Raw genomic sequence first — 15,062 nt, forward strand, 5'->3', positions numbered from 1 at the left:
TGGATACATGTAGGACATTCTGCATACATGTAGCATTAAGAACTGCTGTAAAATACAGTCATTCTATAATCAATCATAATGGTAGTACTGTGCTCATGGACAGTTTTTCCTTCCAAAATCAATGGCACTGATTGCCAAATCTGAAAAAGTTGATATTTTATTCAGAGTTTATCTACAAATTATAAGAGCTAGCCTTTGGACACGTCACTGGACACTGTCCAATGTAACACTTTCTCCTGTTTCCAGGCACTAGAAGCTCATAAACAAGGAATAAGTCAGAGTTTTCAAATAATCCGACAGTTATTCTAGAGAAGCAATCATCTGTCTTTGAGTGTTTGCCAGCTCTGAAGCACTGTTCCTGATATGGCGAGAGATACAGAGGAGAAGTGGTTCTTGCCTTTAAACAACTTATGATGCGACACTGAAAATGACCTATCACCATTTTAAAAAGGTAACAATATTTGACAATATACAGTTAAGGGTCATATGAAAGGTCTTGATAAATGTCAGAGGAAGAAGAGATACTTTGGCTGGAGTGATCAGAAAATGCTGAAATAAGATGAGGCTGGGGGCAAAGTGGGAGCTTCAGCCATATCAGTGACAAGAAAGAGGATCTGCATAAATGGGGGACATGGGAAGGTGAAGAGGAAACGGCAGAGAGGCTGCTGTGCAAAGGTCAATTCCCGAGTCAGAGATTAGGCCAATCTGAAATGAATACAAAAAAGAATTTCAATCCTTTTCCAACAAAATTCTTCCAAAGGCCTTTCAGAAACTTATCCATCTGGGGATCCTTCAAAATGACTTACCCACTGGAAGTAGTCACCTACCTACAGTGGTGATAAAGGAAGCTTAGAAAAGTGAAGAGAGTTCTGAACAGACCCAGGATTCTAGTCTCAGCTGTGCCATCCCAATGGTCCCAAGTAACTGTGTACATAAAATGAGATGATTTGATCGGGGGTTTTTAAGAGCAGGCAGGGTATCAGAAACAGCTAGGGCAGTTTTCTAAAATGTGGGTACCCAGATCCCATCTGATAAAGACAGAAGTACTGTAGGAAGTCAGGGATCTGTACTTAACCATTTTAGAGGATTAGAATGCCTCGTCTGGTTGTGGTCTATGTACCGAAGCCCCTAGATCAGATGACTGCCAAAGGCATTAATGACATACCTTGTGCATCTTGTGTTTAAAAAAAAAAAATATATATATATATATATATATACAAAAAAGTTTAAATTTATCTCACTTTACAATGATATGCATCAGAATACTGACGTTAGATAGAAAATGGGGGTCTAATAAAGCTTTAGCTCTCAGTCACCTGCCATGAACATGTTATTGTCCTTAGAAGATCACAATGATCAGCAATTCATAAAGTATCACTAGCAGAAACAGAACAGAAAATCAAGAGGAAGACAAATGTTTAAGTTGAAAATGCTTAGGTCAACAGCGCAGGGGTCAGTAAACTTTTTCGATAAAGGCTCAGATAGTAAATATTTTCAGTGTTGTGGGCTGTACAGTCTCTGTGGCAACTATTCATGTCTGTCACTGTAGCCACAAAATGGCTATGTCCACGTGCCACTCAAGTTTTCTTTACAGAAAGAAGCACAGACTGGATCTGGCCCACAGGCTGTAGTTTACCAAATACTGATAAGGTAGAAAAAAAGCATTATGACAAATTACCAACTTCAAGACTTCAATTGCTTTATAAAGACAAAATTTTTACATATCCAACTGGCGGGAGAACAGACTAAAATTAGAATTATACAAGGGAAAGAAAATCACAGAAAAATTGGTAAGGAGATTTTGCTGTTTCTTAGGACTTGAATTCATGCAAACCTACTTTAAGCAGATAATTGAGAGCTGGCTGACCAGAATAGAGATCTTTAGTCAAATTCAAGTTTTCTAAAATTTTCTGGAAAAGAATGAACTGGACAGTTCCACATGTCGTGTTACAATCATAGAAAATCAATATACCCCACCAAAAAACCTTTAAAATAAAAACTGAAATGTTTGCAGTATCTGCAAAATGAGTTAACATTTTATTCTCATTAACATATGTCAGAAAAAAAATATTCAGGTAAATGTTCCTATTTCCTCAGTGGAAAAAACTTTGCTCACCTCGAGAAGCTAAAAGTTTAAAAAGTCACAGGCAACATGTCCCACACATACACACTCACAGTGATAAATACAAAGAAAAGGCAAGCTTCCTATGTGAAGTTTTAAATTAACAGTCGGGAATTTAACTAATATAAAAGGTCTTGCAAAAAAAAAAGTTCCTTTTCCTGACTATTTGACATATAATATCAATACTGGCTGAATGAAGATGAGAAAACACCTCATTTTTACAAGTATAAAAAGTGCTAGTTGTTCAAACGAGTCTTCCTGAAATAAAGTTGAAAAAAGGTTTACAACCCTGATACCCTTAGGATGCTAACAGCTACAGGCTCCCACACGCCAACTGGTAACGCGGCATCATTTACAAATACATCACACGTGAACATATTCAATTCCTGTCAAGTCACGTAATCTCCATTCCACTGAACTTCTCAAGAAAGAAAGTGGAACTGGAAAACTTATCACTCACCTTTGAGGTATGTTTGATAACAAAGATAATAATACAAGTCTTATAAAACATAATTTCCACCTTTCTTTCCTGTTGAAACTAATGATTTGCCTTCAATTACTTGGGTCTGAACATAAGTTTCCAGTTGTCAAAGTTTAAAAGAGTATGAGGTATTACTCAATGAAAGAAGAAAACAGAATTGTTTTCTTTCAAAGGATAACGAATTTGAGATGAAGCTGTCTTCGTAAATTTGTTCCTTCTTTTAATTTTAAATACTTCTCCCCCCTAGAAAACCAACAAGAAAAAATTTACACCACAATGTTCTCACTACTATCTAGATATCCCATTTTTCAGCCTAAACAGAACCAAGAGAAACCTGTTGGAGGGAGCAAGTTGGTGGAAAGGTTCGGGGCAGCTTTTTCATCAACAATAGAGAGAGGACAGGCGTATGTATGTGGCGCTGCCCTTCTTTCCTGAGTCTTGCAGCCTTAAAAAAATATGGAGCTGCAGCGGGAATCCCACAACCACGAGGTGACTAGGATGAGGACAAACCCAACGCTCAGGAAGGAGATTACAGAGCCAGAAAGAGCTCGGGCATCTGACAGCAATGCTGAGGAGTATCCATCCCCATGTGCGCAAACTGCTCTTGGAAGGGTATTCTCACTTTTCTCCAAACACAGTACTAATTGGTGTAACTTATATACTCAGCCTATGTTGATAAAACACTTTGAAGATTTCACTGTGCAAAATTTAGATCAATACTTTAAGCCATGAGTTGGCAAACTGCAGCCCATGGGCCAAATGTAGTCTACCACAGTATTTTTCCAAATAAAGTTTTATCAGAACACAGCCATTCCAGTCCATTTACATATTGTCTATGTCTGCTTTCCTGCGACAATGGCAGAGTTGAGTAGTTGCCAGAGACCATCTGGCAAAGTCTAAAATATTTACTATCTAGCTCTGTACAGTTTGCTGACCCCTGGTTTAAGCCACTCAGGAAGCCATTTTTAGAATTAATTTACTCTTGTTTTTCTAAAATCTTTGTATTGATTCTCTAAAATCTTAATTTGAAATCAAACTTCTAATACTTTATATCATAATACTAAAGACACAAAGTAGATGTGAAGTGTAGCCTGATCTATGCCACCAACATGGAAAACACCTCCCACCTCTTATTTAAAATCTGCAGTACTGAAAACTTCGTAGACAGGCTTAATGATGATGTGTCATAATTAACTAGTTTAATTAATCCTCCAGAGTTTATCACAAAATAAAAGAATAAAGCAGGGATTCTCAATCAAGGTATAATCACAGGTATTAATGTTATAACTTTAAATTTAAAATACATATTCATAGCATTAATAATTTCTAAAGAGATAGCATTTTATACACTGAAATCAGTAAGGATGTTAAAAACAAGGTGCTTGTAAATTCATTTATTTCAATTTATATGAAAATTTTACTATTCATGAAAGTTGACACCGTGGTTTTCAATATCTGCATTAAAAAAATCAATAAATTCATTCACTGTGTTGTTATAAACCTGAAAAAAAAAACTACAAAAATTGAGCTACAGACCCCTAAAAAATAATTTTAAGTAATTTGTTTGGCATTATCTTGTACTAAGCAATGTTTTTCACACTTTCATGACACACACTCTGACTTCCAATTTTCCTCCCCCTCCTTAGTATAAATTTTACACTGCCCTATTTGGTCACTATTACGGGTGAACTGTGACCCCTAAAAGGATATGTTGAAATCCTAACCTCGGCCCTATTCGTAAACGTGAACTTATCTGGAAACAGGGTAGAAGTAACAAAGGTAAGACAGGGTCATTAGGCTAGGCCCTGATCCAGTGTGATTGGTGCTCTTCTGCTAAGAGGGAAATCTGGACACACACACACAGAGGAGAACACCACATGATGACAGAGGCAGAGACTGAAGTTCTGCTGCCACAGACCAAGGAATGCCTGGGGCAACCAGAAGCTGCAAGAGTCCAGAAAGCACCCTGCCCTAGAGGGATGGAGGGAGCCTGGCCCTGCTGACACCTTGATCTCAGACTTCTGGGCTCCAGAAGTGTGAGGGAATCAACTGAAGACAACACAAACTGTTGTTTAAGCCATTCATGGTGGTGATTTATTATGGACGTCCTAGGAAACTAATGCAGTCACACATCTACGGTTACATGTGATTACATCACATGATCAGATGCTCAAAATGATACATTCCAGTAATAAATCTAAGTCTGTCTCTGTTACGTAAATAAATCCTTTTTTGTGTACTTTTTTTCAGATTATTATAAGTGATATCATATGCTATTTACAGAAACAGACTCAAAAACACAGGAAACAAACTTATGGTTATGGGGTGGGGGAAGAGGGTAGGCAAGGATAAATTGGGAGTTTGGGATTTTTGGATACTATCTATACATAAAATAGATAAACAACAAGGTCCTACTGTATAGCGTAGGGAACTATATTCAATACCTTGTAATGGCCTATAATGACAAAGAATTTGAGAAGGAATATATGTATTTATAACTGATTCACTGTGCAGTACACTAGAAATTAACACAGCATTGTAAATTGACTATACCTCAATTAAAAAAAAGTAATAAATCTAAATTATCTTTCAGTTTAATCTGTCCCTCAGTGCTTCTACCAAATAAGACAGGCAGCCTCTCTCCTTACTATTTAAATCTATAAATGGGTACTTTCTATAATGACCTTACATGTATATCCTGTTATAATTAACACATCTATAAACAATTGACGTATAAATACAAACTCCAACAAGAACTCATGCTCTAACAATAATGAGCTTAAAGACAAAAGATTAATATTAAAAATGGGTTTAGAAAATGGAATATTCCTGAAGCATTTTATTTCAAAACAATCAGACATGAGTACTATCTTATGACCTACCTACCCCGTTAGTGCTGGATGCTAATCTGTCTCGATTCCCAGCAACTCTACTTCTATGTTAAGTCACTGAAAAAAAAAAAAGATGCTTCTTGGGCTAGATTTCCAAGTATTCCTCAGGCTATAGAATTATCAGTGCAGCTTGTCTGTTTTATAAATAGACTTCAGTTTAGTTTTATAAAAAACTGCCAATGAAGCTCTCTTTAACTAAATAACAAATCTGCCACTTGAAAGACATCATTCATCAACCTTCTTTGTGGGAGTATTGTTATTATGAAACTAAAAACAGGCACTCTTTCTTGAGTGCTTCTGGATTTTAATTATCAAATTTGAATGTCACCAGATATTTACTGAAAGGAAAAACATCAATTTTAATAAGCTGTCTTAAGACTGAAAAACAGAAAAGGTATTCAAGCATAAAGTCAAGTTCACTTGAGTCCTGTGAGTTGGCTTACTGTCTTATGATACAGTGGTTATCACTCAGAAATTTATAAACGTTTAATCAACTCTCAACTGCAGGGGAAAAAAATTCTCCAATTTAAATATCAAAATATCATGTGTGCATAATATATATATTTTGACTTGGAAGGAATTTAAATAAATTGCAATAAAATTTGTAATAGCTAATAAACCAGGTGTAAGAGACTGGTATTAACACAGGGCTGGAAAAAAAAGTAAATAAAATAAACAGTAAGTAAATGGATTAAATGTAAATATTTGACTTAAAATTTAAAACCAGTGGACAGTGGATTTAGTTTTAAATTTGAATACCTGAATATCAGAATAATTTGTTTTCTTTTGTATTTTGAAAATATATCCCAAAGACAAAATTGCTGGAGAAACCCCTTTCACTTTTCACTTACATGAAAATCAACAAGTAAATTATTCTGCATTCAGTTAGCAAAGCCAAGCCGCATGGATGTAGTTAGCCATAAAGTCCTTAACAGCGAAAGATTCTGCAAGCTCTCACCTGCCCACTCTAACAGACTCCCTTTGTTTAACTTTGAAAGCAGTTGTCTCAATAACTTTCTTGTGGCCTCCACTTTCATAAAGAAATAAGCCCCTTCATTTCCAAACTTTAGAAAAGTATATTCACATCTCCCTGATTCTTGAAATATGAATGAAAGCATTCTTATCAAGACTAAATGAAGTTTTTAATTCATTTATAAGTTAATCTCAGGAAGATGTTCACTTTTTCTAGAGAAAATTCCATTTCCTACTTGGCAGACACATTTCCATTTAAAAGGATTGATTATTGTTTGTCCTCTGAATCCAAATTACATATTATCATTTAAAAATATCAAAAATTAATCTTTTACTTCCTTTGTTCTTCCATGGAAAAGGAAAAATGCCTAGAATGCAGATAAATATAGAAACAATTAAGTAGCAACTGTGTTTATATTAAAATACTTGTGTTCAAAAATCTATCAGTGACCTATTTTGATTTATTTAGAAATCATACTTCTCTACTTGCAACTTGTCCCTTGTCCTCATGAAATGCGAAAGAACTGCAACTTTCACCATTAGTTAAATAAAAAGAGAAACAGAAAAAATTAGGCTAATTTTTAAAATATAAAATTGTTTTTCAGAGAGTATAAACCATTCCCTCTCATGCATCATTAAACAATATTTCAAAAACAAATGGAATACATTCAGGACTATGCAAAACATTTATAAAAGACATAACTTCCTTAAGATTAATTCTCCAGCAAATGATTACTTTAATAACAAAAACAGTGTTTTTACTAGAAACTACTACTGGATTTGAAAAATTATTTACTAGACTGATGGAACAACAGTAACATTTAGTCTGAAACAAACTACATCTTCATTTTCTGATGCTGAAATGTCTGAGCCGGCAAATACTGTGAATATCCAGAAAGTAATTTAAAGACTGAAAACACAAACTGGAGTCAGGAAAGCAACCAAGGTTACAAAGAACACTTGGAGTAGAAAGAGCATCAGACCACCAGACTCCTGCACTCAGTTCCACAGCACTCTGTCCCTGTGTCCTGCTCACAATGTTCAGGGCTGCCTAGAAGAAGATGTGGAACTTCATGTGGGATCATAAACAAGGCTATTCACCGTGAGGTCCAGTAATAAGTAGAACTATTACATGGAGCCCACATTGTGCAAACAGGTTACTCCCTTTGTAGGGTTAAACTGAACACCCATGAGGAATTTCAAACCTGCTTCAAAGACCATGCAATCAACATGTATTTGGTTTGTACCAATTTAAACATTTCAATTAAGACCCCATTATTCTTTGGCCAAAGCAATGTTGTCATACAGTGGAATGAGGAAAGCAAGCAGGTTTGTGTGCAGCTTTGTGTTTTGTTGTTGCTCTTATTGCTATTATTGTTATAACTGACGTTGTTTTGATTCAACTTTTAACTTGACCACTTATCTTCAGTGCGTCAGTTCCAAAATGCTCTTAGTACACTACCTTGTGAATTACAACACAGGCGTACAGAGCAAGCACAGTGATTTGTAGTCCTTTAGGCGGAAAGACACTTTATTAACATAGCTAGTTATGTATTTTAATTTTTCCAACCAAATGGTCAATAGAGAAAAAGATACTTTGCCTGATGTTCCTGAAGATTTTAAATAAAGGCCAGCACCTTCTGGGACTAATTTTCTAATGTTAAAATACTTTTTTAAAAATCTTACTTGGAATGAGTATTATTACACAAGCTATGCAAACCATGATTTGTTTCCTACAACACATGTGCATAACAAATGGTCCAGGGGCTTTCAAATGATATTAACAGTAAGACAACATCTATGTATTACTCTTTGGCATGAATTTTTTAAAAGCTTTTATTTTCTTCACAGATAGGTTATCGAACACAGAGCTATGTTTCCACCTCAGTTGACTTTTGGTTTTGTTTCAGTGGCTGAAAACCAGAGTGTGGGAAGGAAAAATGGGTTGTAGCACTCTGGTTCACTGAAGCAGTTCTAAAATACGGAAAATCTGATTATCGTGAGGCTATCACCTCCGGGTGTTCTACAAAAACACAGTGTCCGACACAAGATGCTGCAGAGCAGGTGATTAATACATAACTTTTTACATGAAAGAGTAAATTTTTCTATTAAAATGGTCAACTGATGAAACTGCCAGTCACATCGCTGAAGAAAAGAATCTCCTGTCATTTTCACACTTGTCAGCTGCAACTACCTTCACACCATTTTGACTTTTGCCCTTAAACTTTAAGCAGTTATATTATAAAGTTTCTCCTCCTCTCTGTGCTTGAAACTATAAATTGTCCCTTCTCTACATGATTCCTCACCCCTACTCCATGCATGCACTCGAAACCATTATGTGCGCTAGAAATCACTGAGTTACTCTTTCCAAAAATTAACAGCTCAGAATGGTTTAAACACTGGACAAGCACCAACGCAGTGAGCTTCAACTGTTTGGGAGAGAGATGGGGGGCTTGGAAAAAGCAATACTAGAGAATGAAGAGGTTCACTGTAAAAGTCAAGCAGGTCATGCAGCCCGCCTCTACCAGAGATCATTGTTCAACCTATTCTCAAAGCAAGAGGCTTGAACAGTGTGCCCTTAATATCTATTTCAGTAGCAAATAAATTCATCTAACTATAATTTCTACCTCTCACCCTCTATGCAGGGAATACCTTATGTGCCATTTGCTATACCTATTTATTTTTCTATTTGTTATCATATTTATCACATTTACATGAAATTGCTTTAAAAATTTAGGCTACTCATTTTAGCAATCAATTAAAACACAGCTAGTTCAAATTGATGCCTGATTTTTTTTTCCCATTTGCCCTTACGTTTCAAACACACCCACAAAGAAGTTTACTTTCCATACAACAGGAACATTAAAACAAACATTTTGATTCATTCATTCGTCCAGCAAAATTTTCTTCAATAAAATACAAATCACTCAAGGATGTACTGGTTTAGTTAATGAATTCCAAATTACTATTTCTACTATTACTGTCCTTCATTTTTAGCTTAAAAATACTAATGTCCCTAGTGACATTATTTATAGAATTTTAAAAAAGGATTGTTCAGAGAATTTTTATTAATCCCAATAATCAGTGTGTCATACACATTAGAGTCATTCTACTAAGTAGAAAGAACACTCTATTGCCTAACAACCATGAGAATGTTCTAAGAAGCTTCTTTCATATTCTATAGAACAAAATGCCTCCAAGCTCCCTGTACAACAGCATGTTTTAGTCTCAGTTTGCATCTGGAGTACTAAGGGAACACAGAAGTGAACCCTTAAAAGTATATTACTACGAAAAGAGACACAAATCAAAAATCTATGTCTTCTTCTGGTATAGTAAGAATGGCACATTATTATGAATTATGGTCAGACACTTATTAAGTGTAAGTTTTGCATAAACACAGTGGCCACTGAACACTGTCAGAAAATGGAACATGATGACAGAAAAATCTAATTAGGAACATGCTACACCAGCACAGGATTCAATAAACTTTGTCTTAGGGTTGAATTTAAGACAGTGACAAAATTTACTTGGATGCTTAAAACACAGAATTTACAAAGTTGCCTCAACGCACTCAGTTAGCACTATGCAATCTACCGTCACCTATGGGACTCAACACACGATCAACCAATGTTTATAAAATTTCCCCCTGGTAAATCCCCACATAAAAAGCCAAAAAAAAAAAAATCAATTTATAAATGAAGTGGTAGTTATAAGACATCTGCTGAGTTAGAAAATGTTTCAAGTTTATAAAAAAAAGACGTAAAAGTTGGGTACAAGTTTACCACATCATGTATTACTACATCCAGTTAAAACACTGTATTCACTCAAATTCCTAGTCCTAGAAGTTAAGCACCTTCTCACTGCCCTGATTCCCTAAAAAGTAAAATTTAGTGGATTACGTTGCTGGATCAAGAAAAATTTCAGGGCTACCAAGTTTGAAGAAGTGCAAAGATAATTTCTAAATCAACTGAGTTTTATTAGATCACTGGTAAAACTACAAAGTAAAAATACAGATTTAAATATAAACATTTGGCTTCCCACAACCTTGACCCTTCTTGAAAAGTCTACAAGAGCAAACAATCATATTTCTCTTCCTTACTTCTGGCACCCGCTGGCAATTCAAATGCCCATTAATAGTCCTGGAGAGAATCTTAAGAGCTTTGAAGCTAAAAGGCGACTAACTAGAAGATTCGCCACCCACAAGATGTATAAACTGTGGTCCAGGAATATTATGTGATGAGCCTAGTTACACTATTGGCTAGACTCCTACGAGTACGTTAGGATTCATCACTAATTTAGAGAGTAAATTATAAATAAGTAAACATTTATGTCATTTTACATTTGGCAGAGAGTTTTTCTATGTTTGAATTTGATGGTTTTACTCACTCTGGGTATTTGTTTGGCTGGTATTTACAGACAACTTCAGAGTCTACACCCCTAGGTAACTGAATTTTCTGTCATATAATCCTATGTTTCATTAGACTAAATAAGGCTAGTTTTTCTGACTTGAAAGAAACATTAGAGATTTCTTAAGACGTTTTCCCATATCTAAGGAAACTAAAATCTAGAGAGGTTAAGTGTCTTAAACTAAAATTCAACTCAACTATGTTAAGACATTATATATTTTAATTAATATTTGTTTTCCAATCTGGAAATTTCAATAGACTATCACTATCAGTGAATATTTCAGATATAATTAAAATATCCCAGAAGTGGAAAACTCTATTATCTTCTTTATTTAAGTTTAAGATAGATCATAAAATTTAACATTGAAATAGCCAAATAGACTTTAATGAAGTCAAGAATCCTCGCTTTAAAATGTGGATTCAGTTGATATCACTTCAGTCATCGCCACGCCAGTCCAGTACTTAATAGTCAAAGCACAGGAATTGAAGTTACATCTTTCACCCACACCTGCCACACCACACATCCAGTCAAGACTGTGTCTTGAAGATGCTGTCCAATACCAAATGCTGGTAGATGTGGAGCAACAGGAACTCTCATTTACTGCTGGCGGGAATGCAAAATGGCACAGTCACTCTGGAAGACAGTTCGGGAGTTTCTTACAAAGCTAAATGAAGGCTTACCCTAATACCAAGCAATCATGCTCTTAGGTATTTGCTCAAATGAGCTGAAAGCTTATGTCCACACAAAATCCTGCATACGAATATTTATAGCAGCTTTATACCATAGCTGCCAAAAATTGGAAGCAACCCAAGATGTCCTTCAATAGGTGAATGGATAAACTAACTGTGCTACACCCATGTCATGGAGAATTATACAGCAATAAAAAGAAATCAGCTATCAAGCTATGAAAGGACATGGAATGACCTTAAATGCATACTGTTAAGTTAAAGAAGCCAATCTGAAAATGTTACATATTATATGGTTTTAACTACATGACATTCTGAAGAAAGCAAAACTAGAGAGATAGTAAAAAGATGAGCCTTTGCCAGGGGTTCCGAAGGTGTACAGGGGAGGCAGGAGGGCGAGGAGGAAATGAACAGGGGCAGCACAGGGCATCTTTAGCGCAGTGAAACTACTCTATGTGATACAGTAATGGGAAGTACAGGACATTATTATACATTTTTCAAAACTCATCAAACTGTGCAATACAAAGCATGAAACTTAATATAAACTATGAACTTTAGTTAATAATACTGCATCAATACTGGTTCATCACTGTGACAAATAAATGTACCACACTACGCAAGATGTTAGTAACAGGAAAAACGCATATGGGGGAGGGAGTACATGGGAACTTTACTTTGAGTCATTTTTCTGCAAAATCAAACTGCTCCAAAAAAATAAGACCACTGTCTCATGAATTAGCTATTAACACAAATAAATTTGCGTAAAACTACAATGTTTAAACAATGTGAAAAGCGAATACACAAACGCAAGGATACTTCTCTCAAAACAAGTACATGATGACACTATTCTAACTGTGAAACAAAAAGCAGCATAAGCAACCCTAACACTGAGAAAAATGGAATCTGAAATATTCTTACCTGTCCTGCGACTGCTCTTCATACATCCTCTCCTTGCCTTCTTTAAAGAGTCTTATTGCCCTTTTTGACTTCTTCATTAGACTGTCAATGTAGATTTTAAAATATTCATTCTCACTGAGCTGGGCAAGTTTCTGGTTGTCATCATATTTACTCAATATAAGTCTCAAATGCTGATATGTATCAGGTAAAATATCAAGTATGTATGGTGGGCTATTCTTCAACTGAAGTTTGGGATTTTGGCACAGTCTGACCTAAAAAAAAAAAAAAAAAAGACAAAAAATGAAACATTTTCATATGAACTGCAACACTTTGTTTTACAGAAAAACTGAGAAACTTATCAAACAATGTACTACTTCCTTGTTTTCCATCATATAAATTTTGATCTTAAAGTTACTATTACCTATCTACAAAGAATCTACATTCTCATCTGTTTTAACACAATTAAATTGTTTTCTTCTCCTCCCATATGTTTTTCCTCTGTTGGACCTTTACTTTCAACCCTGAAAGTTTTCATTCTCTTGTCTCCAGCATCCCAGTGTTCGCAGCTTAACAGAACTTCAGTGTGGAAATTTCTGTCAACCACTAACAGTCTCTGTTTAAAACAAAAATGAGGGAATGGGCCTCGTCTGCCGGCCCAGCTTAACACCTCACATTCAGATACCATTTTCCAGCTATAGCTCTTTCAGGGATTTTAACTTGTTTTTTGGTGTACTGTTCCTGAACCCTGGGAGACTAAAACAAAGAGGAGCAATTTTAATAACTGAATCCTTAAGTAGCCAATGGGGGTGAGGTCACAACGAGTCTTTTCCACCTCTTCACATTGTAACCCAGGCCTGACAACACATGCTACGTGACGGCTCAGTCATTCCATCAGGTGCGGCCCGGGCACTGGGGCGTTCAGGGCTGCCTGCAGAACTGAAAACACCCTCTGCCAGCAAGAAGACGTAGTGATACTGCCACTGCATTCACCTCTACAAGTTCGTGTGACTTCGTCAGAACCAAGTTACCCTTCAAACTAGAGCATAAAGAATCATCCAATTAAACAGTTTTTTTCTATGAAATAACTGGGAATTGCACAAGTGTGTACACAGTGTATGTACAGTGTGCACTCTTAAAAAAAAGGCAAAATGTACACATAAAGGCAGATCTACTGAGAAGCTAGCCCCTCTGCTAAAGCTTTCGTCGTAAGTTTTTTTGTGTGTGAGTTTTCAAGAGTAAGATATTTTCAACACAGCTGGTTAAGATTTCTGCCCTTTTTTCAAGAGTGACTTTCCTTCTGTCAAACTTAGCCTGCTGTAGGGTGGCACTGAAGTAGCCAGGGACACTTTTGGAATCTGGCTAATGGGAGTTTGAGTTGAAGATATCCTTAGTTTGGCTTTAGTGGAAGATTTAAGTGAGGTGCAAGGTCACTCCTAGAACTAATTACATTACTGTCAGCAGCTGTGATGAAAGAATGGCTTCAGGAATATTTCAAGTGTCCGCAGTGCTAACTACACCAGCATCAGAGCAGGAAGGTCCTGTTCAAACTTGGCAATCTGATTGGGTCCCGTGGTCCCCAGGACTGGAGGTGTATGTGGGCAGGGGAAGAGAATCAAGGTATAAAGTGTACAGAGACTAGATTATTTCTCTGATTATTTCTCTGTGGACTTATCCATTTTTTAAAATTTATAACTTGCTGTGACTTTTTTATAGCTCTCAAAAAAATCACTTTCATACCCAATTTTGGATCTGCACTTTTGTTCTTTGAAAGGACCACTCCAAACTTCAGGTTCTACAAAACAGGCATTCATTTAGGGGCACTCATAAAAATGCCTGGGCCAAATGAAAGAGCTGAATGATAATAATTTCAAGAACCACAAACGCAATAAATCAAGGAAACAACAAATGGAAAAGGTACTCTTAAATTTGCTTTCTTTAAGAAATAATTCTGTCATCTTTTGTGGGGAGAAAAGTTTGGCTCAAACTATCAAGCATCAGCCCCTAATTTAAGAGAACTGTTTGCCACATTAACCAAGGCATTCTATCTCCTTCCTCTTTGTATACAGTGCCCAAAACAGACCTGTCTAGCATACAGTACAGAACTAACAAGTGCACGTGTAGATGATCTGGTTGACTTATTCTAAAATTCTTTATATTCATTTTTACACATAAATATGATATTACTTCCTTATTTTCATGACTGAACTATACATAATCAATAGTATTCACATCAACAACCCAAAGGTACACATAATAGTATTCAAATCAATAACCCAAAGGTATAGGCGTATACCTTTGTAAGAATATAAGAGTATCATTTTGATCTAAAGAAATTCTTGGAAAGGTAAGAGAGTACCTCATTTATTAAATAATGCCAGATCTTTACAAAAGTATAGTTAAAAGGGCTAATTAATCTTTTTGCCCTCTTTTTATTTTTGTGACACTTGGATATAATCAGAGAAGCTCATTCTCCCCCAAAGGCTGATAAAGTCCCAAATACCTCAATGATTTAACAAATCCTGGTTGAAACAAGATACATTTTTTTCAATTCTTAAAACTAAAAGATAGTATCACAAATATACACAAATTTCAAAAATATCACCACT

The 15,062-nt window shown here is 35.8% G+C and overlaps 1 protein-coding gene across 8 annotated transcripts in view; it reads right to left on the reverse strand.

Annotated features, from left to right (window-relative positions):
* CBLB (Cbl proto-oncogene B) overlaps positions 1 to 15,062 on the reverse strand; it is a 259,796-nt gene that overhangs the window by 164,915 nt on the left and 79,819 nt on the right. For 7 of the 8 annotated variants that reach the window (XR_012506666.1, XM_074362754.1, XM_074362784.1 and 4 more), the window contains exon 3: positions 12,478 to 12,728. Coding sequence is in view for 6 of the 8 variants with exons in the window: in XM_074362754.1 (XP_074218855.1) it covers positions 12,478 to 12,728 (251 nt within the window). In the remaining 2 variants the exon portion in view is untranslated. Of the gene's footprint in view, positions 1 to 12,477; positions 12,729 to 15,062 lie in introns of those variants that run through there. The other variant, XM_074362795.1, reaches the window with a different exon arrangement.

Source organism: Camelus bactrianus, chromosome 1, assembly GCF_048773025.1.
Source record: "Camelus bactrianus isolate YW-2024 breed Bactrian camel chromosome 1, ASM4877302v1, whole genome shotgun sequence".
In the NCBI taxonomy this organism is placed as follows: Eukaryota; Metazoa; Chordata; class Mammalia; order Artiodactyla; family Camelidae; genus Camelus; species Camelus bactrianus.